Genomic DNA, 26,179 nt, shown 5'->3' on the forward strand with positions numbered 1-26,179 from the left:
GCATCTGTAGAGCCCCTGAGGTGCCAGAGCATCAGCGAAACCCCAAAAAGTGAAATGATACCGCTTGATTAATCTGCATTCTACATCTACTATTCTGGTCCCACGGGTGTTTTCACTCCATGTTTGGAGTGGACCAGTATGCACAGATGACCCTACGTACAGTACGCCGCACCCATCACTGCCCAGTCTCCCTGTGATCATCTTTGATATCTAACTCCTGTTCATTGCGGCCCACACATCCTTCTTTAGTCTTTCTACGGGTGATAGCGAACGTTTAGTGTGATGTTGACGGTGGGTTGTCGATGGAAGTTCTTCTAACTGTCCCATCATCTGTGAGGCGTCCGAATAGAGTGCAGTGACCGCGACTGTTTTTCATCGCATAAAATACAGGACTAGAAAACACCTTTTTTTTGGTTTTCAGATTCATTTATTTGATTTAGAAACTGAATTATATTCACATTAATCATTCATAAAAAAAAATATAAAAATATAAATCTAAACACTTTACTATAATGTAGCTATGTAACCAACCAGTTTGTCTAGATTCCAGCCTGGCATAAGCATTAGATGGATGTTGGCCAGTAATGGTTTGGTTGGTCGCCATTTTGGCCATCTGTCACGCACATGGGAGCGCTCGTTCGGCTGAGCGCTCCGGTGTTCTCTATGAGCGAGCTTCTGTGAGACATCTCTAACCTCCAGGAGAAGAAAATGTTCAGAAGTCTGAAATTGGACCTGCCGAAAATTGTCCGGCGCCCCTACATATTAGACTGTCAGCCGAGCCCGTCATTGTCGGTGGGTATGACCCACATGGAGTGGCTAGGAAGTTTTTTAATGGGGTCAGTGGAGAAGAACCTAGCTTAGCGTGGTCTCATCACCTATTAGCTTGAGGAGAAAGTCAACCGGCTTAGGACTCCCTCTCTGCGTGGTCACCGCCATCTCAGCAAACACAAGCGCTATATACGGTCTCAAGGGTCAAGGCATCCTTGTGTCCTGCAAAGGTTATAAACAAAGACGAGACCCAAATGTCCCAGGAGGCCTTTTTTTCCACTTCCATTTTATACTTTTCTCCACGAGGTCTACTCTGGTGGGAAAATGATCCTCTTCATGGTTCTTTGGCACAACAGATCATAAGGTTAAGTCTCCACATGGACTTTTGGATTTGCCAGGTGAAACATAGGATTTCGAGCCATAGTTAAGATTCTTGTGATTGTGTCACTTTCCATGGAGGACCATTGAGGTGGCACATTGACTTCAACCTTGAGTGTTCCACCCCCAAATTGGCTGTTGAGATCTATCTTACTGGTGCAAGTCAACACGAGTTGTCAGAGTATGAATAGTATAGAAATCTGTACAATGTGTAAAGCCGCAACACCTTTCTGATATCCTGCCAGAGAGGAGCAGAGCCATAGTAGGGCTTCATTATGGATGGAGAATTAAGGATGCCTTTAGTAAAGGTGAAATTAAAAAGCTAAGGTTAATATTTTATAAGCCAGGATTATCAGTAAAATTGATTTTCTATCTCTTGTGGAAATAAATGTTACAAATTGGCAAAGGACCGCTACGACGTATGGACTGTACTACACTTCCCTTCCGACGGGTCACATTGAAACTTTCACGATAATGGCAGCTGTGGTGTATATTTAGGTTTAGGCACTGTGTTGGATTGTCGTGTTGACTTTATAGAGCTTCTATGTATATACTGTATAGAATCATGATGTATGGAATTATAGATTCACTGTACAGAACTACTACGTGTACACTGTACGGGATAGTTACAGTCATGGCCGAAAGTGTTGGGACCCTTGAAATTGTTCCAGAAAGTGAAGTATTTCTCCCCAAAAATTATTGCAATTGCACGTTTATTTCCCTTTGTGTATTGGAACAACACAAAAAAAAACAGAAAAAAAGGTAAATTGGTCAAAATTTCACATACAACTCCAAAAATGGGCCAGACAAAATAGTCGGCACCTTCAACTTAATATTTGGTTGCACACTTTTTGGAATAAATAACTGCAATCAATCGCTTCCTATAACCATCAAAAAGCCTCTTACACCTCTCAGCTGGAATTTTGGAGCACTCTTCTTTTGCAAACTGCCCCAGGTCTCATATGTGAAGGCGCCTTCTCCCAACAGCAATTTTAAGATCTTTTCACAGGTGATCAATGGGATTTAGATCCGGACTCGTTGCCGGCCACTTCAGAACTCTCCAGCTCTTTGTTTCCATTCATTTCTGGGGGCTTCTTGAAGTATGTTTGGGGTGATTGTCCTGCTGGAAGACCCATGACCTAGGGTGCAAACCCAGCCTTCTGACACTGGACACTACATTGCCACCTCAAATCCTTTGGTAATCTTCAGATTTCATGATGCCTTGCACACAGTCAAATCACCCAGTGCCAGAGGCAGCTAAACAACCCCAAAACATCTTTAAATCTCCTCCATATTTGACTGTAGGTGCTGTGTTCTTTTCTTTGTAAACAGTAAACAGTAGAATGATGTGCTTTACCAAAAAGCTCTATCTTGGTCTCATCTGTCCAGAAGAAGCATTCCCAGAAGGATTTTGGCTTACAGTCAATTTTGCCAAACTGCTCTATAGCTTTTTTATGTCTCTGTGTCAGCAGTGGGGTCATCCTGGGTCCCCTGCCATAGCGTTTCATTTCATTCAAATGTCGATGGATAGTTCCTGCTGACACTGAGCCTACAGGACTGCTTGAATTTCTTTGGAACTCCATCCGTATAATGCTTCATTGCAATATTTCATCAGTTTTTCTCTGCCATCCACATCCAGGGAGATTAGCTACAGTGCCATGGATTGTAAACTTCTTGATTATGTTGCGCACCATGGACAAAGGTACAACTCTGGAGATGGGCTTGTAATGTTGTTCAACAATTTTGGCTCTCAAGTCGTGAGACCGTTTTCATCTCTTTCTGTTCTCCATGCTTAGTTTAGCCCACACGGACACACAATGCAAAGATTGAGTCGACTTCTGCCTTTTTTATCTGGTTTCAGGTGTAATTTTAATATTGCCCACACCTGTTACTTGCCACAGTTGAGTTTGAACAAGCATCACATGATTGAAGCAAAGTTGCTTACCCACAAATTTGGAAAGGTGCCAATAATTTTAACTGGAACATTTTTGGCGTTCTGTGTGAAATTATGTCCAATATGCCTTTTTTTCTTTTTTTTTTGTGTTCCAATACAGGCAAAGGAAAAAAAACATGTATATAACAAATTGTGTTATTGCAATCATTTTCGGGGAGAAATACTTCATTTTTTGGAATAGTTTCAAGGGTGCGAACACTTTCTGCAATGACTGTATATGTACACTGTATAAAATTGTGTACACTGTATGGGGTATTTAGGTTTTCACTGTATGGGATTATGTGTACTCCGTATAGAACTACTATGTGTACACTGTATGGGGTATTTAGGTGTTCACTATGGGATTATGTGTACTCCGTATAGAACTGCTATGTGTGCACCAGAGGTGTCAAACTGCATTCCTCGAGGGCTGCAAACAGGTCATGTTTTCAGGATTTCCTTGTGTTGCACAGGTGATAATTTAATCACCAGCACAGAATGATTCCATCACCTGTGCAATACTAAGGAAATCCTGAAAACATGACCTGTTTGCAGCCCTCGAGGAATGCAGTTTGACACCTCTGGTGTACACTGTATGGGGTATTTAGGTTTTCACTGTATGGGATTATGTGTACTCCATATAGAACTACTATGAGTACACTGTATGCGGTATTTAGGTTTTCACTGTATGACATGTGTACTCTGTATAGAACTACTATGTGTACACTGTATGCGGTATTTAGGTTTTCACTGTATGGGATTATGTGTACTCCATATAGAACTACTATGAGTACACTGTATGCGGCATTTAGGTTTTCACTGTATGACATGTGTACTCTGTATAGAACTACTATGTGTACACTGTATGGGGTATTTAGGTGTTCACTGTATGGCATGATGTGTACTCCGTATAGAACTACTATGTGTACACTGTATGGGGTATTTAGGTGTTCACTGTATGGGATTATGTGTACTCCATATAGAACTACTATGAGTACACTGTATGCGGCATTTAGGTTTTCACTGTATGACATGTGTACTCTGTATAGAACTACTATGTGTACACTGTATGGGGTATTTAGGTGTTCACTGTATGGGATTATGTGTACTCTGTATAGAACTACTATGTGTACACTGTATGGGGTATTTAGGTGTTCACTGTATGGCATTATGTATACTCTGTGTACACAGTATTGGATAGTTATGTGTTGACTGTATAGAGCTACTATATGTACACTATATCCTAAGGGTGGGGGAATCTATTCTGTGCTGCTGGATTTCCTCCAAGACTGGAGAAAAGTGGTTTATTGACGACACGTTTCAAAGTCCAAAATGACCTTGCGCCAAAAGCATTTATTCGATTTTTATTTTTTTCTAGGTATTTAACTGCATGCATTCTTACTAGTCGTTTTACATGTGGTTGTTCTGATGGAGTCAGATTGACTTTGAAACGCATTAACAATACGCCGCTTTTCTCCAATCTTTGTCTTGGATCCTGAATATTGAAAACGCAGTAGTACAGGATAGGTCCACTCTCCTTGGTATCGTCTCAACACGAAAACTTTAATGTATAATAATTATAAAAATACCCTTTCCCAGTGCAAACAGTAAAATACAATACGGTCTATAACAATTTCCCTAAACTAGACTGCTACCCCTTCCTGGCAGTGGAGGTTGGCACCCTGATAGATACGGTTGTTTGGCGCCCCCACTCCGCGACGGCTGTCCCTGACTAGCCCTGTTTTAATCCTACTTTGCTATAGGTGGGAAAACAATAATCAGTATAAAGAGATCATCTCTGTGTGTACACCGTATCAAGCCATTATTTGGTTACAGTCAACTGAATAAAATTCCACTTTGAGGACACATCTTTTTCATATGTCACATTAACTTACATTACTGTTAGTTATTAGCTGAATTAATGTTTTAGATTTTTTACATGCAGCGATTATGGCTACTTGGGTTAATGGTATTGGACAAAGAACTGTAGAATGTAAACCCGCCAAATGCAACATGTGGCGTAAACCGGTACATGTATAGTGTATATGTCTTATATTGACTTCACGCTTTATGTATAAGTCAGATATAAATCCATCAGCATGTTTTGACCTCTGATGACAACGTGGATTTCGGGTCATTCAAAGAAGCGTGATAGATGACCACAGCCTGGAAAAGAAGATATACTTATTAGATAGGAAAAAATACCTTCCACGCTAAAGTCTTGTTCATCAAACTTAATGTCAGGTTTTGAACCCCAGTCAAAAGCAACTGCAGCCCCTAATTTTATACCATGTAGTTTTGTTGCAGATAATGAGATAATGCAGATATATATATATATATATATATATATATATATATATATATATATATATATATATATATATATATATATATATATATATGATATCGTCGGCCCCTGAGGAAGCGATGATATGCGAAACGCGCGTTTGGGATATTGGATGCGGTACAGGCAAGATCTGTACAATGGGTAATTACTTTTACTGACTATACTTTTATCACAAGATTCTTTTCCCTGGTGTAGACTTGATTGGGGATGTCAACCATAGTTACTAAAGTAAGAATCTTGGTATCACCTTTTCTGTTGTCTAACATATAAGCAGCAGTTTGGCTCTAACCTCCTATCTTATGTATACAGTGAGTATGGAAAGTATTCAGACCCCTCTACATTTTTCACTCTTTGTTTCTTTGCAGCCATTTGTTAAATTCAAAAAAGTTCATTTTTTCTCATTAATGTGCACTCTGCACCCCATTTTGACAGAAAAAAACAGAAATGTAGAAATGTTTGCAAATTTATTAAAAAGAAAAACTGAAATATCACATGGTCATAAGTATTCAGACCCTTTGCTCAGTATTGAGTAGAAGCACCTTTAGAGCTAGTACAGCCATGAGTCTTCTTGGGAATGATGCAAGTTTTTCACACTTGGATTTGGGGATCCTCTGCCATTCTTCCTTGCAGATCCTCTCCAGTTCCGTCAGGTTGGATCGTGAACGTTGGTGGACGGCCATTTTCAGGTGTCTCCAGAGATGCTCATTGGATTTAGGTCAGGGCTCTGGCTGGGCCAGTCAAGAACGGTCACAGAGTTGTTCTGAAGCCGCTCTTTTGTTATTTTAGCTGTGTGCTTAGGGTCATTGTCTTGGTGGAAGATGATCCTTCGGCAAAGTCTGAGGTACAGAGCACTCTGGAAGTGGATTTCATCCAGGATATCTCTGTACTTGGCCGCATTCATGTTTCCTTCAATGACAACCAGTCGTCCTGGTCCCTGCAGCTGAAAAACACCCCGATAGCATGATGCTGCCTCCACCATGTTTCACTGTTGGGATTGTATTGGGCAGGTGATGAGCAGTGCCTGGTTTTCTCCACACATACCGCTTAGAATTATCGCAAAAAAGGTCTATCTTCATCTCATCAGACCAGAGAATCTTATTTCTCATAGTCTGGGAGTCCTTCATGTGTTTTTTTTAGCAAACTCTATGCAGGCTTTCATATGTCTGGCACTGAGGAGAGGCTTCCGTCGGCCACTTTGCCATAGAGGCCTGACTGGTGGAGGGCTGCAGTGATAGTTGACTTTGTGGAACTTTCTCCCATCTCCCTACTGCATCTCTGGAGCTCAGCCACAGTGATCTTGGGGCTTTTCTTTATCTCTCTCACCAAGGTTCTTTTCCCACGATTGCTCAGTTTGGCTGGACGGCCAAGTCTAGGAAGACTTCTGGTGGTCCCAAACTTCTTCCATTTTAGGCTAGGGTCACATTGCGTTATGTGACCGCGTTTAACAGACTACGTTACACCGCGGCATAACGTGGTGTAACGTAGTCCGTTAATGCCGCGATTGCCTGTAATGGAGAACGCATCGCTAGTGCACGTCCACAGTGGGCGTGCACTAGCGATGTGCCGTCATTTGCGTGACGGACCACGAACGCGGCTTGCAGCGTTCGAGGTCCATTCCTTGCTAGCGCAGATTGAGGATCTGCGCTGGCGGGATCGGCTAACGCGATCCCTTTTGGGACATTGCGTTAGCGCAGTCCGTAGCGCTATGCGCTAAACGGACTGCCCTAACGCAATGTGACCCTAGCCTAAGGATTATGGAGGCCACTGTGCTCTTTGGATCCTTGAGTACTGCAGAAATTCTGTTGTAACCTTGGCCAGATCTGTGCCTTGCCACAATTCTGTCTCTGAGCTCCTCGGCCAGTTCTTTGACCTCATGATTCTCATTTGGTATGACGTTTGTGCGCCTTTCCAAATCAAGTCCTATCAGTTTAAAACACAGCTGGACTCCAATGAAGGAGTAGAACCATCTCAAGGAGGATCACAAGGAAATGGACAGCATGTGACCTAAATATGAGTGTCTGAGCAAAGGGTCTGAATACTTATGACCCTTATGACTTCTTTTTTAATGAATTTGCTAGAAATTCTTCCCCCACTTTCGCCATAAGTTAGCATATTGTGGGGACATTTTGCTTCCTATGGCGCTTGCAAATTTTTATTTTTTTTTAAAGTCAAGACTGGGTGTAGTGTACATTAATGAGAAAAAATGAATTTTTTTGAATGTAACAAATGGCTGCAATAAAACAGAGTGAAAAATTTTAAGGGGTCTGAATACTTTCCGTACCCACTGTATATCTATAATATAGATAGGCATGCTCTCTCCTTATCTGCGACAAAACTACCTGGTATAAAATTACTTTTCTTGTGTTATTACTTATCTCATTGTACCCTGACCTGATCCATGTCCTATTGTTCCAGGTATCTTTTTACTGATTCTTATTTGTCCTCCTCATTATTGTTACGGTAAATGTTATTGAATATAAATTTGCTGGTATGTCAATAAGTAATATATTTTATTAGCTGTATCGACTCCAGTTCTCCAGTGTATATATATATTATGCTGCCCTTAAATGGTTTGATCGAGAGAAGGTGCTCCCATTGTGCCACTGGTATCCCCATGATGTAAGTGCAGGATAGCAATGGATAACTGACTATCGGGGCCTAACAAAGCCATGGTTTAGGAATATTCTGCCAGTCTATAACTTTCCGACAGCTTCATATCCCCTAGTGGAGCTAAAAAAAGTGCGAAAAGTTTGAATACACCCAAAGTTACTCTAAATATGTTTAATCAAAAATTTCTCCCAAAAATAAACTATTCAATAAAAACCTGAAAATATATAACCTCACCTACATCATTAAGCAATGGAATATTTCCAGGATACGCCATGATGATAAGACCCATGGACCCCACCTTTAAGCGTTTCTCCTGGGACCTATACACAGTCTCATTCCCTTGCCTTCCCCCCACTGTCGCTGCCCCCAATGATCTGTGACTGAGGACATGTCTCTGCTCCTTTCTAATCTTCATTGTAGAATCAATGTTATTCGGTTGGGAAAAGTAGCGCTGCAAAAACTGAAGGCGAGACCGGACAGACCCCATTGTTAGTCGATAAGGTCCGATGATGCCAGCGGCGTCCTCCATGTGACACATTCAGCCCTTTGTCGTGGGCATAGTAAGTAGGACGGCGTGTAAATTGTACATTACGCGCGATTCTCACCACTTCGCTGTGTGATGCGCTGCAGGTAGTTTTGCATCCGAAGACCGATGTAGACAAGGCGATGCAGAACTCCAAAACAGCGAGGAGCAAAAGGGTTGATCCGATGCCCTGGTAGAGACCCTACAATGTCAAAATACAGCCATAAGATGCAAGCTACAGGACATACAAATTGGGCGAAATCCATCATTCGAGACTTCACAACAGAGAACGTCTGCACTCTACAACTGCATTCGCAAGTCTACAGACTTCAGAGCTGAAATCTCCCAGCATTCCCTTTTACTTGGTCTACTGATTTTTATTTTGTGAAATATTAAAGGGAATCCTTGACCAGGTCTTTGATGCCTCATCTGAGAGCAGCAAGACGTAGGGGCAAAGGCCCTGATTCCAGTGATGTGTCACTTACTGGGCTGCTTGACGCAGTTTTGATAACATCATTGTTTTCCCTGCTGCAGCTCAAGCAGTTCTCTAAATGCTGAGCTCTGTATAACCCCGCCCACACCACTGATTGGCAGCTTTCTGTGTGATGGGGGTGTGGCTGGACTACCGGGAAGCAGGTTTACTAGTCCTGTAATAATAATCTCCTGCTGATAAAAGCAGGATTTTATAAAATCTACAGCAAGCAGCCCAGTAAGTGACACATCGCTACAATCGGGGTCTCTACCTCTTCATTATACTGCTCTCAGAATAGATGGCAAAACCTTTCCTCCATCTGACAACCTACAGAAATCTATCTGCCATAGAAAGAGGTAATCAATCGCATGCATTATACAAGCAAAAAGCTTACTGACTGTTTCCAAAAGTGGCCTGCATGAAAAAGACCCATCGAAAACCGGTCTATGACGTGTGAATATGGTAAAATGTAGATTTTGTTTTTTATGTTTTACTATTTTTTTTGAAAATACAATTCTTATGAAAAATATTGTGGTTTATGGTTTGTGTTCCGAGACCCATAGCATTCTTTTTTCCATCAATAGTCATAGAATCTTTTGGAACTATTTTGATATTTACATATTTTTCCTTCCATTTTATTAGGCGACAAGTTGACCAAAAACAGCAATTTGGGTATTTTTTTTTTACAGAGTATACATATTCTAATATTTTTCATAGCCCTGGAATATGCATTCTGTTTATTTTATTTTTAAGCTTTTAAAACCTGGAGACGTGAGGCAGGTAGTGGGCGGGCAATAGTGGGCGAGGGCGGGAGAGCTGTAAGTGCATGTGCCCGCCCACTGCACTTGTAACTAATTAGCATATTATTTCAACTATTGATTTCTCTAAAAGAACAAATTGGATTTCTACAAGAAAGGTAAGGGTTGACTCGGCATTAAAGCATCTTTATGTACAGGCCATTAGTTTGGGGTTTAAAATCCTGAAGACAGGTTCTCTTTAAGATTAAAATACCAATTTAATTTTTTTTTTTTTAAATATTTGGAAATTACCATTTGTTCGAATTCCCCTTCACACGTTTCACTTTGCTTGTCGTATGCACAGTAGTAAGAGGAATAAAAGTATTGACCGCGAGTTGAGGTTTGAGAAATGATGAAGGCAAGTATTATCACCGAAATCCCTGCTGCTGCGGCGCTGATTATGTTTAGCCCTAAGCTTGCGTTCACCTGCGATAAAATAGAAAGAAAAAAAAAAAATAAGGGCATGAATTCATATAAAATATACATTTGAATATTGTTTAAAGGCAAATTATTGATTACTAGATAATAGTGAAAGGGGCGCCATCATTAAAACAGACCACTGCATAGGGGGATCAATCTCTATATCAACCAATCGTTACCCCTGTGATGAGATTTTAGCGTTCCGGTCGGCTGCTATGGTAATTACAGGCCTCTAGTTCCGGAATGTTCAAAAGATGATTGGATCCAATCAAAGGGGGTTACAGTCTAACGAGAGGTCTGTAAGTCAGGGATTGAATAACGCGCAGTGCCGGGTATTATCTATGAGATCGAAGGATTCCTTGTTTAAGTTCCTGTATAAAACTAATAATTTTTGTATAAAAGAAAAAAATATATTTTAAGTGAAAAATAAAACAGCCAAAAGCCCAGCTTTAATAATAAAAAAAATGGTTTATTTTGGGAAAACTACAAACCCCCACAAAAAAAATACATTTTTAATAGTTTCTAACAACACATACTATACAATAATTATCACGCACATGAACCCTATAAGAAAAATTAAAAATACAGAATTGCTGTTTTTTTTTTCACCTTCCAAAAATTTTAATAGGAGCGATCAAAAGATCTAACATATTCCAAAACGGTAGCAATAAAATGTACAGCCCATTACACGTAAAAACACGCCATCACAGAGCTCTGTAGCCCAAGAAATACATTTTTTTTTTAAGGTGTTTATTTTGAGCAAAAGTAGCTTCCAAAATGGGGTCACTTGTGGGGGGTTTCCACTGTTTAGGCCCATCAGGGGCTCTCCAAACGCAACATGCGGTCCCCTAATTATTCCAGCAAATTTTACATTAATAAAGTCAAATGATGCTCCTTCCATTCCGAGCCCTGCCGTGCGCCCAAATCATAGTTTTCCCCCACATATGGGGTATCGATGTGCTCGGGAGAAATTGCACAACAAATTTTGTGGTCTACTTTTTCCTGTTAACCTTGTGAACATATAAAAGAATTTGAGTCTAAAGTAAGATTTTTGTGACAAAAAGTTAAATCAATTTTTTTTGTCCGTATTCCAAAAATTCCTGTGAAGAACTTGAAGGGTTAATAAACTTCTTGAATGTGGTTTTGAGCACCTTGATGGGTGAAGTTTTTAAAATGGGGTCAGTTTTGGGGTATTTTCTGTCATAAAGACTCCTCAAAGTCTCTTCAAATGTGATGCGGTCCCTAAAAAAAAAAAAAAATGTGGTTTTTAAATTTTGTTGGAAAAATGAAAAATCGCTGGTCAAATTTTATCCCTTAAAACTTCCTGATCGAAAAAAAAAAAAAATGGATGTTTCAAAAATTGTGCTGATGTAAAGTCGACATGTTATTTATTAACTATTTTGTGTGATTTAACTCTGATTTAAGGGCATAAAAATTAAAAGTTTGAAAATTCCCAAATTTTTCAAAGTTTTCCCCTTTTTTTCCACAAATAAATGCAAGTAATATCGAAGGAATTTTACCACTTTTACAAAGTACAATAGGTCACGGAAAAAAAAAACATTCTAAAAAAATCAGTGGGATCCATTGAAGCCTTCCAGAGTTATCACTTTATAAAGTGATAGTAGTAAGAATTGTACAATTTGGCCAGGTCATGGTGCTGGGAAGAGGTTTGATGAGCACTCAATCACACCAAGAACACTAAACACTTCATTTGCATATGAATTACAATGCTAATTTCTCAGAAGGCAGCAACAGATAAAATGTGTAAAGATATCCATGGATTTACATTTGAAATACCTACAGCATATGCCCATACATGCAGTGGTTGATCTTATTGACAGAATGCCTTTAACTAAAACTGTGCAATAATTTTGGAATAAATAATTATGAAAACATAAAAATATTAGCAGCCGAGTATTGTTTTATAAATTGACTGAACAGCTTACCATTTTTAAAGATGGTTTGTAGGAAGCAGCAATTGACAGAGATCCTGAAATTACGTACTAGAAAAAAAATAACATAGAATTCTGTCAAATGAAGAGAAAATTAGTCAGAACTGTTCTAGGTATTTAGACAATCATTTTATAATAGTCTAATAAATATATTAAGCATGTGGAGACGGTCAGATTAATGCAACTATTCTTTCCTCTGTAATATACCACCTTAGAACGTGGCATATTTGCTTTTTATATTGAGGTTATGCAGAAAAAAAGAGACTGAAGTAGGCTAACCCTTTCTCCCCTGAAGAAGCCGGTCTCTACCGGCGAAACATGATGGGTGGGCAAACTTATTACTAATGATCAATTTAACATTGATTAGGTGGCGCACAGCTTGCTCATTTCTATTAATTTACTGTAATATATTTTCTGACTCTTAATTCCTTCTAAGTTGATTATATATGTAAATTATTATACACAGTATGTTAGGTGCCGGGATTCATCCCAAGCCTTATCTGCCTCTGCGGTCTCCCATTCAGGTTTGGCCACTGAGCATAGACATCAGTCCCAGTGTCTTGCTCAGGCTCATGGTGTACGCTTGGTTACTGCTGACTCTCCAGCCAAGCCTATGGTAACCAGGGTCATTCCGGCACTCTGGAGTCGAAGTCCAGAGATCGCCATACTGAGCATGTCCGTGACGTGCCATCTTTTCATTGGTGGTCAGTTGTCAGCTGCTCTGGTGATGTGGCAGTGCCGGATTGGTCCACGGGCAAGGTCCTGTCTTACTGGATATGAGCCTAGTGTATAAAAGGTTCTCACAGGAACACGCTGTTCCTCTCTGTACGGTAACAGAGTTGGACACGTAGTCTGTTCACGCGATGTGTCTACCTAGCTGCCTGTTTCCGCCATTGCTTTATAGCAGCAGTTTTCCATCTCTGCACGGAGGACCCCGGGTTCATTACTCTTTTATTTAGTGCAATCCGCCAACCCTAACACAGTATTAGATGACGGTCTGAAAGTTTTTGAAGGCACTGCAGATTTCTTTTACAATAATAAAGTTTGATAATGTTTTATCAGTTTGTAAATTGCAGCTAGTATAATTGAGCTTCTTTTGTAGGGCGACAAATATAGGTATTAGTTTTTTTAGTGGCAAAGTTGTGTTCAATGTGTTGGTATACTGGGCTCACACCAGGGGTGGACACTGGCAGTTAGAGGCTATTGTGCAAGAAATGTGTCTAGGCTTCCCTCCTTTTATGGCCACCAAGCTACAGATATATACATATATATACCACACACACATATATATCTTACATAGTCTCTTTTAATTATGTATACTACTGTCCCTTACTACACAGTGCCCTCTCTTGTTATGGAAAGCACTGTCCCTTACATATCGGATCACACAGAACCCTGTTTTGTATGTATGTATATATGTATTTTATGCAGCGTTCTTCCTGCCAACACATTAAGACATGCAGCAACATTTTCTGTTGCAAATCCTGAACGTGTGTCCTTGATAGCATGATAATGAATATGGGGGTGGGAGAAGACATTATCAGGTACTTTTGTGCATAGTTCTCTCCCCCACCCCATCATTGTCCTCTCTCAGCCCCCATCATTGCCCTCTCCCCTACATCCATCATGGTCTTCTCGCCCACATCCCTCATTGTCCTCATCTTTCCGTCCGTTCCCCCCAGGCATCGCTTCTTAATTTGTTGCTGCCAACTAAATGATAGTCATACGCAGTGTCACACCCCAGGTAACCGGTTGTTACAGTGATGTTGCCTTCCCTTTGGGGAGGTTAATGTCATGCCTGGAGGCAAGGAGGATTCCCTTTACCAGGTAAAACACCTACATGCAACACATTCTGAATCCAGGCCAGAAGGGGGAGCTCTGAACCTGGATTCAGGGAAGCTTCCCCAAAAATATATATTCTGGTCTGGAGGAAGAGTTAGGTAGTTGATCCAGGGAGTTGGAAGAGAGAGGAGTGAGAGCAGAGAGTGGGGCCATGCAACCACGTGTGAAGCTGCAGCTCCAGGATGGAAGAGAACCAGAAGGGTTGCAGTGATAGTGAGCATTTGAGGGGAGAAGCAAAGGAGAAGAAAGGAGCTTGGAGGAAAACTGTAACTGGGCACCCTCTTAGCTGAAGCGCAGAAACCAGGCACTGGGAGCCCGAGGCTGTGTCGTACTCCAGGTGTCACAGCAGAACCGGAAGGACAGAGGATTGCAAGTAATCTATACGCAACCACACCTGAAGGTGCAGCAGTACACAGAGATCCTGGGTCGTGATAGAGACCCTGTAAAAAGGCTCGCATTGCCCATACGGGCACTGTCCCAGGACAGGAGAGAGAGGACTTTGTATGGGAGGCGCAGGCAGCAAGGACCTCGCATAAGAGCGCGAGCAGGAAGGCTTACAAACCTCACCTGGGAGAGGGATCCATCCCTGCCTCGTGGCCGGACAGACCACATCACCACCTGTTGCTGGTACCTTGGACTGTGGCTTACTACAACCAGAAAACCAGGTAATGAGACTGTAACCATGTGTTCTCTATTTATTTCCGGCACTACACTCTGGCCAAACACACCAGGAGCCCTGGGGACCCCGCTTTACCTGTGGGAAGCGACACCATCTTTGCTGCAGTACCATCACCCCCAGATGACCCCTTTAAGCAGCGTCAGTCGCCTCTGACCGACAACCACAGGTGGCGTCACAAACTTTTATTATTTTCACATCCCCTTTAAAGACTGTTCCCCTCTTACTTGGGCGCTCAGGGCCACGGACTCAGCTACATGCTAATGTCATCAAGCCGTGTGTACCTGTGTCACTGAGAAAGGGCTGGGCAAGAAGCTGAGGATGTCTTCCCGCAGCTCCGCTGCCATCTTGTCCTGTAGGCAGCAGAGCTGCAGGATCGCACCCTGCCTGACACACCGCACATGATGAGGGCAATCTGGCCATGAGCCCCAAGAAGCCTCATGCTCCGTGAAACTGGCCAGATGGCCCTCATTATTAGGCTACTTTCACACTAGCGTTTTCTGCAATCCGTCACAATGCGACGTGTTGCAGAAAAAACGCATCCTGCAAAAGTGCTTGCAGGATGCGTTTTTTCCCCATAGACTTGTATTGACGACGCATTGCGACAGATTGCCACACATCGCATCCGTCGTGCGATGGATGCGTCGTGCTTTGGCGGACCGTCGGGAGCAAAAAACGCTACATGTAACGTTTTTTGCTCCTGACGGACCGCTTTTTCCGACCGCGCATGCGCGGCCAGAACTCCGCCCCCACCTCCCTGCACCTCACAATGGGGCGGCGGATGCGCCGGAGAAATGCATCCGCTGCCTCCGTTGTGCAGTCCGTTAAACGCTAGCGTCGGAATCTCTGCCCGACGCATTGCGACGGGGAGATTCCGACGCTAGTGTGAAAGTAGCCTTAGCTGCCCTGCGAGGACCCCCCTCCACCTCTGGTGGGCCCCGGTGCAGCTGCACAGGCTGTATCCGCTATATGTCCGATCCTGATTCACATAGGTACCACCCATGCTCACAGTGTTTAGGAACTCAGATCAGCATATGCCCTCTCTTCATTTTGGGGAATGGAGGGTTTGTATTCATTTTAAGTGGTTATTCATAGAGATCAGCAATGTTTGAAAACTGGGATTTGCAAGCTTTGCCAAATTTTCTACAAAAATTCATTTTAGAGCAAATCGCATGCGCTGCAAAGTCTCCGTTTGCCCTAAAAAGACGTGTGTCATATGAGGTCTCTTAGGACGGTACTGATCCCCTTTCAAACTTCAATACACAAATTGTCTCTTCAGAGAGGAAGAGGACTAGAACTCTAGCGCCACCTATTGGAAGTAGCGATCCTAACAGACAATGTCGACCCTTTAACGAGCCTTGTCACATGACTTAGGATAAGAGCCAAACCAGATCTCAATTTGCAGACACTGTGTTTCGGGGTACTGCCCCTCATCAGTGCAAAGTCGAGATCTGGTTTCGATGAATGAGAGGCGTGACAATTTGCATATTTCCCAGAGGAGCATTGCGGCTTTAAGTCTCCTCATCTCGACATGCTTAACATGTCACTCTCTGCAAGGAGAAATTATACTTCTTGGATCCCGGTAAGACGCTTCTCATTCAGCCAAACCAGATCTCCACTTTGCACTGACGAGGGGCAGTAGCCCAAAACACAGTGTCTGCAAATTGAGATCTGGTTTGGCTCTTATCCTAAGTCATGTGACAAGGCTCGTTAAAGGGTCGACATTGACTGTTAGGATTGCTACTTCCAATAGGTGGCACTAGAGTTCTAGTCCTCTTCCTCTCTGAAGACACAATTTGCATATTTCCCAGAGGAGCATTGCAGCTTTAAGTCTCCTCATCTCAACATGCTTAACATGTCACTCTCTCCGCAAGGAGAAACGATACTTTTTAAACTCCAATACACAAACACAGCTTGAGCAATTTTAAAGTGACTTTAACATATATGTTATATGTCTGTGGGTAAACAAATTGTAACTGGTGGTAACCAAAAACTTGGTTAATAACACTTTGGACTGATAGAAATTTTCTGCTTTTTAAAATGTAGAAATTATCTAAAAATTATTGCATTAGGGGCAGATGTCTCCCATGTTGGTGTATACACATAGTCGGTGTACACAGAAGAAAGCATTGCTTTTGGTGAAGCAGTGGTCCAAAGGTTATCTGTTGTTTTTTATTATGTAGAATAGCAATACGTTTGTTGTCTGAAAAATGAAGAAACAATAGCTTTAACATAGCTTTTTCAAGGTATGACTTATTAACAAATAGTCCAAAAATTATCCCTTTTTTTTTTTTGCGAAAAACGGTGTCTTTTTAAAAGGATGTGCAAACATTGTCGCTTTTTTTGGGAGCAGCTTCAGGTTTATTAACCCTGTGCAGAATAGGGTTCCTAGCGGAAGTTCAATATAGCTCTATAAGAATGCAATGGATAGGCAGGAGATAATTGGCACATTATAAAATATAAAGCGACGGGCAAAGAAATGTCCAGCAATGGCAGCCCCGGCATCAGAAGCACAGTATATTTATAGGACACAATGGACAAGCAGGAGATGTGTTGCTGTCTGATTACAGGTGGTTTATATAGTCCTTTAGTAACACTACGGCTGTGTTCATACTTGCATTATGGTTATTATTCGCATAACTGGTATCCACCATTTTGACCAGAAAAAAAATGATTGTTCTACTCGCATACATTTTCTTACCATAATTCCGGACCAATAAAGGACACCAGTGTAAGTCAAGCCGTTTATAAAAAACATTCGTTGCCGTTGACATGCGACTGTGAAGATGATGCCGAAGAATATGTGATTTATTCCTATGATGAACTGTGTCACCTGTAACGGGAGGGAACAAAGTTTAGTAATTTTCTCAATTTCTCTTCACCCTCGTAACCTGACATGTAACATATAGCGATGAATAGGGAATGACAAGTCTTCAGCTCTTTTATGATGGAGTATTATGGCTCCATTTGGTCTTCTCATTGTCAGGTTTACATCTGGATGAAGCTCATGGGCCGTTACAGTCAAATTTTCATCCTGGTAGTTATCAACAGCAGTTGGAGGGACAACACTCTCAGAAGAGAGCCACATCCTATGTTCTAGTGATTGTTGGGGTCTCCTAGATCTTCTACGGTGTTTCCTCTTTCTGATTTTATTGAGGTGGCTGTTTTAGGACAAATGACAACTAGAAATGAGCGAATCGATTCAGAACAAATCAAATTCACTATAAAATTTTCCCAGAATTTTGGATTCCTCAGAATTAGTGACATTTTTGAGATTCAATTTGTTTGAAATGGCTGGTTGCCATTTTGCTGGAGTCTTTTGAGGACTAAGAAGAGGTTTAAAAAGTAATGAATTGTTCTACTCATGTCACCCTTCACCGGTCATGCCACCTCAACTCACAACCAGGTCCATCACTCACTCCCTTCAACCTTCCGGTACTACTAGGCCTCCGATATGACTCATGTCAATATCAACACACGTCATAGATATCAATGTTATTTGTGGGGAATGTTCAGTGTTAGACAAGTGTGAAACCTAATAGTCAGCGATGGAGGTCATAGACTTGGTAGGGAGCAAACATAGGACTGCCTGTCAGCGCTGAAGGCCATAGACTTAGTGGGGAGCAAACATAGGACTGGAGCGCACTTACCCAGGTAAAAACGTCACAGTTTATTCGGACATACAGCAAAACCAACAGGGAGGGGTGTGGATCAAAGACGGACAACGGCCGTTTCTTGCCCACGGCACTTCAACGGGTCCTAACCCGTGCCGTGGGCACGAAACGGCCGTCGTTTTTGGATGAATTGGGTGAATCTATTCCGAATCAAATTTTGAGAAATTCACTTATTTTATGTGACATCAGGAAGTTCAATTAAATTACTTGTCACCTATCAGCCACTCACAAATGGATACTAAACTCTCATTTTCTCACTACATTCAATTGATAGCAAAGTGAACATTTTATCATATATATTAAGAGGATAAAAACGTTGATGGGAGGAGGAGAGCTTCTTTAACTCTTCTTTCTTTTAACCCTTACGAAGGTTTCGGCATACAGAGTTTTTGGAGTGTTTTTAGTCAGTTTGCTATTGGAGACCCGTGTTTGTAACACTGAGCCCAAGTCTGATAAAAGTGCCCTGGTTTGCATTTCTTATCAGTTATAGGTGCCACCCTGAAAAGCGTACCTTGGGTATTGTTATCGTTTCTAAGCTTACATTTCTTTTTATATGTCTCTCTTATGCATTTTGCTCGATTTGACTCATGAAGAAGACCTGAATTCATCTATAAGTGGCCATGTTTGGAATGAGGACAAGATGCAACGTTGGTGAATGACAAGTATTAAAAAAATATACCCACCCCAAGGACTTCAGGTTCTCCTTCGAAAAATTTTACAAAGCGTTTGGGCATTTCAGCTGGAACACATTTACTTTGTTCTTCCTGAGACTCCATAGGCTGATTATCTTGTGGATTGACTTGCTGCAGAATGACGAGACTGGACATGATTCTGCCAGGAAAAACTAGACAAATGTAAGAAGCAGAGATATTCTTATTATACTTGTGCAACAAAGCCAGGTAGGACAGGGTTAAATCCTAGCACTGCAGGTCTTGATTAGATGCACTTGACTAACTTTGACCAAGAACTAAGGCCTGTGTTCACTAGGGTGGTTTCTGCTGTTTGTTGAGCAGAGTCGAGAGTGCTGCTGGTGAGTGACCAGCCAAAATGTGAGCTATAGCTGTGAGAGAGACATGCCAGAGTCTCTCTCTGAATGTAGATTATATGGGTCAGCTAGGAAAGCTGAGCAGTCTGTGTGGTGGAGTGTTATGATCTGATGGCCTAGGAGCAGCATGTGACGTACTCTGGAGAAGGTGGTACCTGTACTGACCGCAGACCCTGAACTTAGCACCGCAACTAGAAGTAGCCGTGGGATGTACCTAACACTCCCTAGACACCTAGACACAGCCTAAGGACTAACTTCCCCTAAAGATAGAAACGGGAAAACTATCTTGCCTCAGAGAAAATCCCCAAAGGATAGACAGCCCCCCCACAAATATTGACTGTGAGAGGAGAGGGAAATGACATACGCAGACTGAAATCGGGATTTAGCAAAGGAGGCCTTTCTAGCTAAAAAGAAAGAATAGGACAGAGAACTATGCGGTCAGTATAAAAACACTAGAAATATCCACCACAGAAAATACAAAACTCCACATCTGACTAAAGACATGGAGGGTATATCTGCATCTCCAGAGATACAGCTTGGCTGCAAAAAATCCTTACACAAAGCTGGACAAGACAAAACATGAAAACGCACAGAACTATAAGGCCCACAGCATGTGGACAGCAAAAGCAAAGCCAGAACTTATCTTTGTTGAAAAGAACAGCAAAACAGGAGAGACTAGTCAGTCCTCCAAAAACAATGGACAACTGGCACTGACTAAAGGATCAAGCAAGACTAAATAGCCCAGTCCAAATTGCAATAAGTGGACACACCTGATAAATGCTGCGATCCAAAGACAGCAGCACTACCACTCATAACCACCGGAGGGAGCCCAAGAGCAGAATTCACAACAGTGGAGCTGTAAAGAACTGTGTGGAAGCTGCAGCATGTTCAGTGTGAATTGTGCATGGAGTTGAACACTTCTGTTTGGCGCTCAAAACTCCTGGAACTCGGGGTAAAGTGAAGGGCATACCAAGACATGGTAGGATTGTACCTCTTATTTGAGTAAAGTTTGTTCTGGGAGAAAGGACTGTGATCTGTCAGGGTGAGCCTGCACTGATATATGTGCCTGCTAAATGAATTGTTTAATTACTATTATAGCTTTGTGCCCAGAAGAGGCTAATGCCTACCTGAAAGCATGAATTCCGATGCTTGTTAGAGGTGCAGTGTGTGCTCCAGAGCAGCGCTCCATGCTACTGGTAGCAGGAAATTTCCAGCCATACGCATGCTATTAGCAAAAAATAGAAACTTCTCCTTTTCATCACAATGACTTGCCAGCCCAGGAAACAACAGATATAAATGTACAGAACATTCCTATAATTCATGATTCAGCTATTTGGAAAAGGATTTTCCTTTCTATCCCCTATCTAGCAAGAGTGAAGAGCTGCTACAAAAAATCACTGTGCAGGACCCAGAATACAAGTCAATGCATTACAATAAAGCCCATTGCTTTCATTGGGTATTATATAATGCTTAAAGGGGTTGTCCAGCCCCAAATGATAAGACTGCAGACTTATGAATCCCCCTATCACACACACTGTGCGCTGTGGGGATTTGCAGGTTTCTCAGCTGGTACCAGTGAGTATGTATGCGTTATACAGTACATACTCCCAGCCAGAGCCCGACCAGCAGGCATGTAGGGAGGAGAGCCAAGCTAACGGTCCCTCTTACGTGTCTGGGCCAGACACCCGGGGCTGTCACCATTGTTTCGGGGGGAAGAGATTTCTGACTGGAGCAGTTCAGGACACCTGACTGAAGGGGGCGATTCCAACATAAATAGCGGTGTGCGCGGGAAGACGGGGCTTTTGGCGGAGGACCAGCGTGAGAGCACAGAGACGGTTGACTCCCTCTCGACTTACCCATGCCAGCTATCCAAGCCTCCTCACCCGATTAGCAGTGTCATCCCGACTGATGACCCAGGGCCCAGAGAGACCCCCGCAATGTACAGTGACCAGTACGGACTTCAGAACATCGTTCCGCTCACCACGCAGAGGCACCACTGAGTCCTTTCACTGCGGTGAAAGCGGAGCTGGACTGCATATTACTCCCGCGGCCTTGTCTGCTGAACTGTTTACTACATCCGCTGTGCTGCGGACCAACACCTCTACAACATCTCATGCCCGGACCAGGAGACCACGTGCTGAAAGACCTGGAGGATTCACCACCGCAAGGAGCCAGTGCATCGCCTTGCTGCGGGACCGGATTGGAGACATCTCGCACCGCCTGCAGCGCCACCGAGGGATCTTCCAGCCACCACCTACCAAGGTCCAGAGACTGATAAGCTGAAGTGTTGTTTTATTTCTAATAATACCCCCCCGCTTGATTTATAATTGTGTTACATAAAAACCCTGTTAACCCTTGCTCTGCCTCCTGTGTGTCACTGCATCCTACCCACCTGCCAGCATCCTACAGGCACAACCTCGCTCCATACACTTATATAGAGCTAGGCCGCGCCCACTAGTCTGGCTCTGGCCAGGAGTATGTATAACACGTATATACCCGCTGGTCATGGCTCAGAAGCCGGTGAATCCAGTGTGTGCGTTGGGGGATTCATAAGTCTGACGTCACACTGAGTGACAACAGACATAATTTCGGTCCAGACAAACCCTTTAATTACATTTGTTATAGCTAGTGATGATCGGACACCGAAATGTCAGCGCGGTCGGTACATGAATCGTGCAGTTCGGGCGCTCAGATGGGCTCGACTCGAGTAACGAATATAATGAAAGTCAGTGGGAAACTCAAGCATTTTTCTAGTAGACCCTACAGGAGGGCTGGGAGGCAGGAAAATCACTGAAATGGATGGAAATGGGGCTAAAATGAAATGGGATCAGCATGGGGAAGATGCCTGGACACATGCCTGCTGGGAACAATGCTGTCAGAGTATTCCACCACTTTTACAGACTGACAATAAAGCATACAAAACCGAAGATAAAACGGATTTTACAGGAAAAAATGTTAGGAACCATTCTTTCTTGTTTAATGACTTGTATATAAAAGCAAGATTAAAAAGAAAATAAAGAAAAGGCCTCCTGCACACCTCCTAAACAGGTAAATGTAGTTTTAACATTTTACTATTAAAGAGCAAGCACTAAAGTGCTCGGATGCTCGTTACTCGAACAGAGCAATTTCTAATGCTGGGTTGCTCATTTCGAGTAACGAGTATAATGGAAGTCAAGGGGAAATCTGAGCATTATTCTGGCAGATACTATGAGAAGGTCTGTGGGACAGTGAAAATAAGTCTATTGATGAATTTACTTATTAAATCCAGGAAAAAATTTTGAACAGTATTTGGCAGTTTTATATACCACCGTAATGTAACAATAATCACGTTAAACTCTGTGAATGACTTATTAAATCCACAAAATATTTTTGAATGTTTTTTTTTGTTTTATATACTACCATAAAGTAACACTAAGAAATGCATTAATGACTATGGATGACTAACGTAATCCACAAAAAATGTTTGAACTTTTTTTTTTTTAGTTTTAAATACCATCGTTCCCATGGTCAGTAAACGCTGCAGGTTGGACGCTGCGTACATCTGTCTCCCAGTCTCCGCAAGATAAATATCACCAGTGCAATGTATTGAATGTGGTGATTCCACACGGTTCAATGAACACAAGCGGAATCACCTGCATTCAAAAGCCGGAAGCACTTTGGACGGAGTGGACATATGCTGCGTCCAAAACGCTGCCTAATACTGACAGTGGGGACGTAGCCTAACACTAACCTTGTTAAACACATTGGATGACTAATTCAATCAATAAAAAAAAATTGGAACAGTTCTTTTTTAGTTTTATATACCACCGTAATGTAACACTAACCACGCTAAACTCTATGAATAGCTAATTCAATCCAGAAAAACGTTTTGCTCTTTTTAAATTTTACACACCACTGTAATATAACTCAAAGCACATATGGATGACAATATAGTCTACCTATGGATGACAATATAGTTAATTGTTTCATAAAAAAAAAGAATGTGGTCACATGCAGCAGCTTTATATTTAGCAAAGGACTGCAAAGCTTTAAGCCCTGCCTAAAGGCTCTATTCTGCCACTCTCCCTGCACCTGCAACCGATAGTAGGCTAAATGCAGAACGTATCTAAGGCTGGTTTTACACTTGCCGTGTTTTTTTGGCCCATTTTTGTGGCCCCAATGCATTTCTATGGGGCCGCAAAAATTCGTAGGAGCGCCGTACGCTGTAAGGCCATGAGGGCCGTATATATACGGCCGTGAAAAAATATCGAGCTTGCCTGAGATATTTCACGGCCTATGGACACAGGCCCCATTGAAAATCAATGGGGCCACAAAAACATCGGTAGGTGGTTTTTGCGGTGCGCCATCACTTCCGGTTTTGCGGACTGCCGTTTTTTCCCCCAATACTTTTGCTATAGTATTGGGAACCTGGAAAATGGCAATCCGCAAGTTTTTTGAGGTCTGTTATTGCGGCAGACCTTGAAAATTGCGGCAATACGGCCCATCAAAAAAGACCCGCAATAACGGGCCGCAAAAAAAACACGGTATGTGTAAAAGAAGCCTAATACAAACAGAAAAGCACAGAAGGAAGGACTGTTTGTATGATGGTTCAGCATCAGCACCAGTATCACCACTAGAGGACTCTGATAAGTTAAGCTGTGCACACACAGGCCAGGATAACTCCTCTTTCCCACCAATCAGAATTATCCCTGAGCTGTGAAATGGCGTCAGTGAGCCGGGCGTGATGGTGGCTGTCTTTTTATAACCTCTGATGAGGTAATACGGTCAGCCAATCACAGTAATACCACTCCCTAGATGCTATGGCTTTACAGTGACTCACAGGCAATGCTTATTAGCTTGCACAGGAGCCAAACATGCGGGGTGGGGATTCAAGCTTCAAATCCGAGCCCCAGGCAATGCTCATCGAGTGCCGAGCACATTCAAGCACCCAGATACTCGAGTGACATCCGAGTATCACCGAGCATGTTCCCTCATCCCCTATAAGCTATCTATGTCCACTTTGACACCCACAATTCCAAAGTGTCCAAAGTGGTGTAAATTAGCAAGAAGTCAGATATTTTCCCACAAAATTTGAGACACATTGACCCCCCCAAAAAATTGGCACAAAAGCCTTAAAGGGAATCTGTCAGTTGGATCAACCTCTTAAGCAGTCTACATGGGCATGCAGGTCATACAAAGTTGAATAAAATGATACCTTGATATCTGTGATCCGATATCGCATTTCTGAGAAATCCACATTTTTCTTAATATGTAAATGAGCCGTTAAGATCTATGGGCCTGACATAGATCTCCCAGAACATCTGACTTCAGAGCTTACTTTAAATGAAAGGTGATATTACCAATGGGAGAGATGTGAATTAGGAGAGTGGACTGTCAATCATTACATGTCTCACACCGGTAATGCTTTAAAGAAAGCTCTGGAGGCAGATTTTCAGGGAGATCTATGTCCAACCCATAGATCTTAACAGCATGTTTACATATTAAGAAAAACGTGGATTTCTCTGGAATGAAACATCAGATCGTGGATATCAAGGTATCATTTTGCTTAGTTTCCTATGACCTACATGTCCATGTAGACGGCTTAGGTGGGTTGACCCTACTGTCAAATACCCTTTAAAGGGAACCTGCCACCCCCAAAATTGATGGTGAGGTAATCCCACTGGCATCAGGGGCTTATCTACAGCATTCTGTCATGCTGTAGATAAGCCACCGATGTTACCTGAAAGAGGAGAAAAAGACGTTAGATTATACTCACCCAGAGGCGGTCCTGCTCCGATGGGTGTCTCAGGTTCGCTCCGGTGCCTCCCATCTTCATTCCATAACCTCCTCTTCTGGTCTTCATGCCGCGGAAACGGCGCAGGCGTACTTTGTCTGCCCTGTTGAGGGCAGAGCAAAGTACTGCAGTGCGCAGGCGTTGGGCCTCTCTGACCTTTCCGGCGCCTGCGCACTGCAGTACTTTCCTCTGCCCTCAACAGGGCAGACAAAGTACGCCTGCGCCAGAGCCGCGGCGTGAAGACCAGAAGAGGACGTCATGGAATTAAGATGGGAGGCGCTGGAGCGGACCTGAGACACCCATCGGAGCAGGACCGCCCCTGGGTGAGTATAATCTAACGTCTTTTTCTCCTCTTTCAGGTAACATCGGGGGCTTATCTACAGCATTCCAGAATGCTGTAGATAAGCCCCTGATGCCGGTGGGCTTACCTCACCATCGATTTTGGGGGTGACAGGTTCCGTTTAATACATTTCCCTTTCCTGTGCATTGATCTGATTTATGATTGCGCAGAATGTTTACTTGTTTCTATGTAAAGCATCACACAACACCGTGACGTTCGGCGCTGCCAAATTACGGACTAAGATCTGGCTCATTTGTAAACATTATCTCTGTCCTATCTTACACTGATGTAACATAATGAGTGGAACAAAAGTCTTAAAGTTCTTTCCTCCAAGTGCTGCCAAGAACTTAACACTTACTTTTTTTTCATCTGCTGTACAGACTCGATGTGTGGATCTGGATACACGGGACCTAACGCTGTGATTCCTCGTCCGTTTCGCAGGACTTCGCTGTGATATTTCCTCTTTCTGACCGTGATCATATGACTGTTTTCTGCAGAAAGGAATCTGTGATGCTTCTCTGAGGGGGGAAGAGTTGTTTTTTTTAACTCTTCTGGGATCTGTTCCATTTACACATTCAGTCAATGTTCATTTCCAGGCGGAAACCCACAGCCCCTGACGTTGCATCGGA

General features: G+C 42.6%; 1 protein-coding gene across 2 annotated transcripts; it reads right to left on the bottom strand.

The window, feature by feature from the left end:
• Nucleotides 1-418: 418 nt before the first annotated feature.
• LOC138651862 (membrane-spanning 4-domains subfamily A member 4A-like) lies at nucleotides 419-26,040 on the bottom strand. 2 transcript variants are annotated; one of them, XM_069742424.1, is made up of 7 exons: nucleotides 25,909-26,040; nucleotides 19,076-19,236; nucleotides 17,420-17,551; nucleotides 12,195-12,251; nucleotides 10,081-10,254; nucleotides 8,642-8,761; nucleotides 419-5,245 (listed from the first exon to the last, which is right to left on the bottom strand). In XM_069742424.1, exons 2-7 carry the CDS (start codon nucleotides 19,217-19,219, stop codon nucleotides 5,174-5,176), a joined length of 699 nt encoding a protein of 232 aa, XP_069598525.1. In that variant the 5' UTR covers nucleotides 19,220-19,236; nucleotides 25,909-26,040; the 3' UTR covers nucleotides 419-5,173. The 2 variants fall into 2 exon arrangements, with proteins under 2 accessions (XP_069598525.1, XP_069598524.1); XM_069742423.1 differs by lacking the exon at nucleotides 25,909-26,040 and adding an exon at nucleotides 20,565-20,677 and having other exon boundaries at nucleotides 4,454-5,245.
• Between the last annotated feature and the right edge of the window lie 139 nt (nucleotides 26,041-26,179).

Source organism: Ranitomeya imitator, chromosome 10, assembly GCF_032444005.1.
Source record: "Ranitomeya imitator isolate aRanImi1 chromosome 10, aRanImi1.pri, whole genome shotgun sequence".
Classification (NCBI taxonomy): Eukaryota; Metazoa; Chordata; class Amphibia; order Anura; family Dendrobatidae; genus Ranitomeya; species Ranitomeya imitator.

Excerpts from the sequence above, each read along its gene's own strand:
- LOC138651862 (XM_069742423.1), bottom strand. Across the intron at positions 12,252-17,419 it reads TTTATTGGTCCGGAATTATG|TACGTAATTTCAGGATCTCT; the intron begins GTAAGAAAATGT and ends TTTTTTTTCTAG. Across the intron at positions 8,762-10,080 it reads AAGGGGAATTCGAACAAATG|GGTCTCTACCAGGGCATCGG; the intron begins GTAATTTCCAAA and ends TTGACATTGTAG.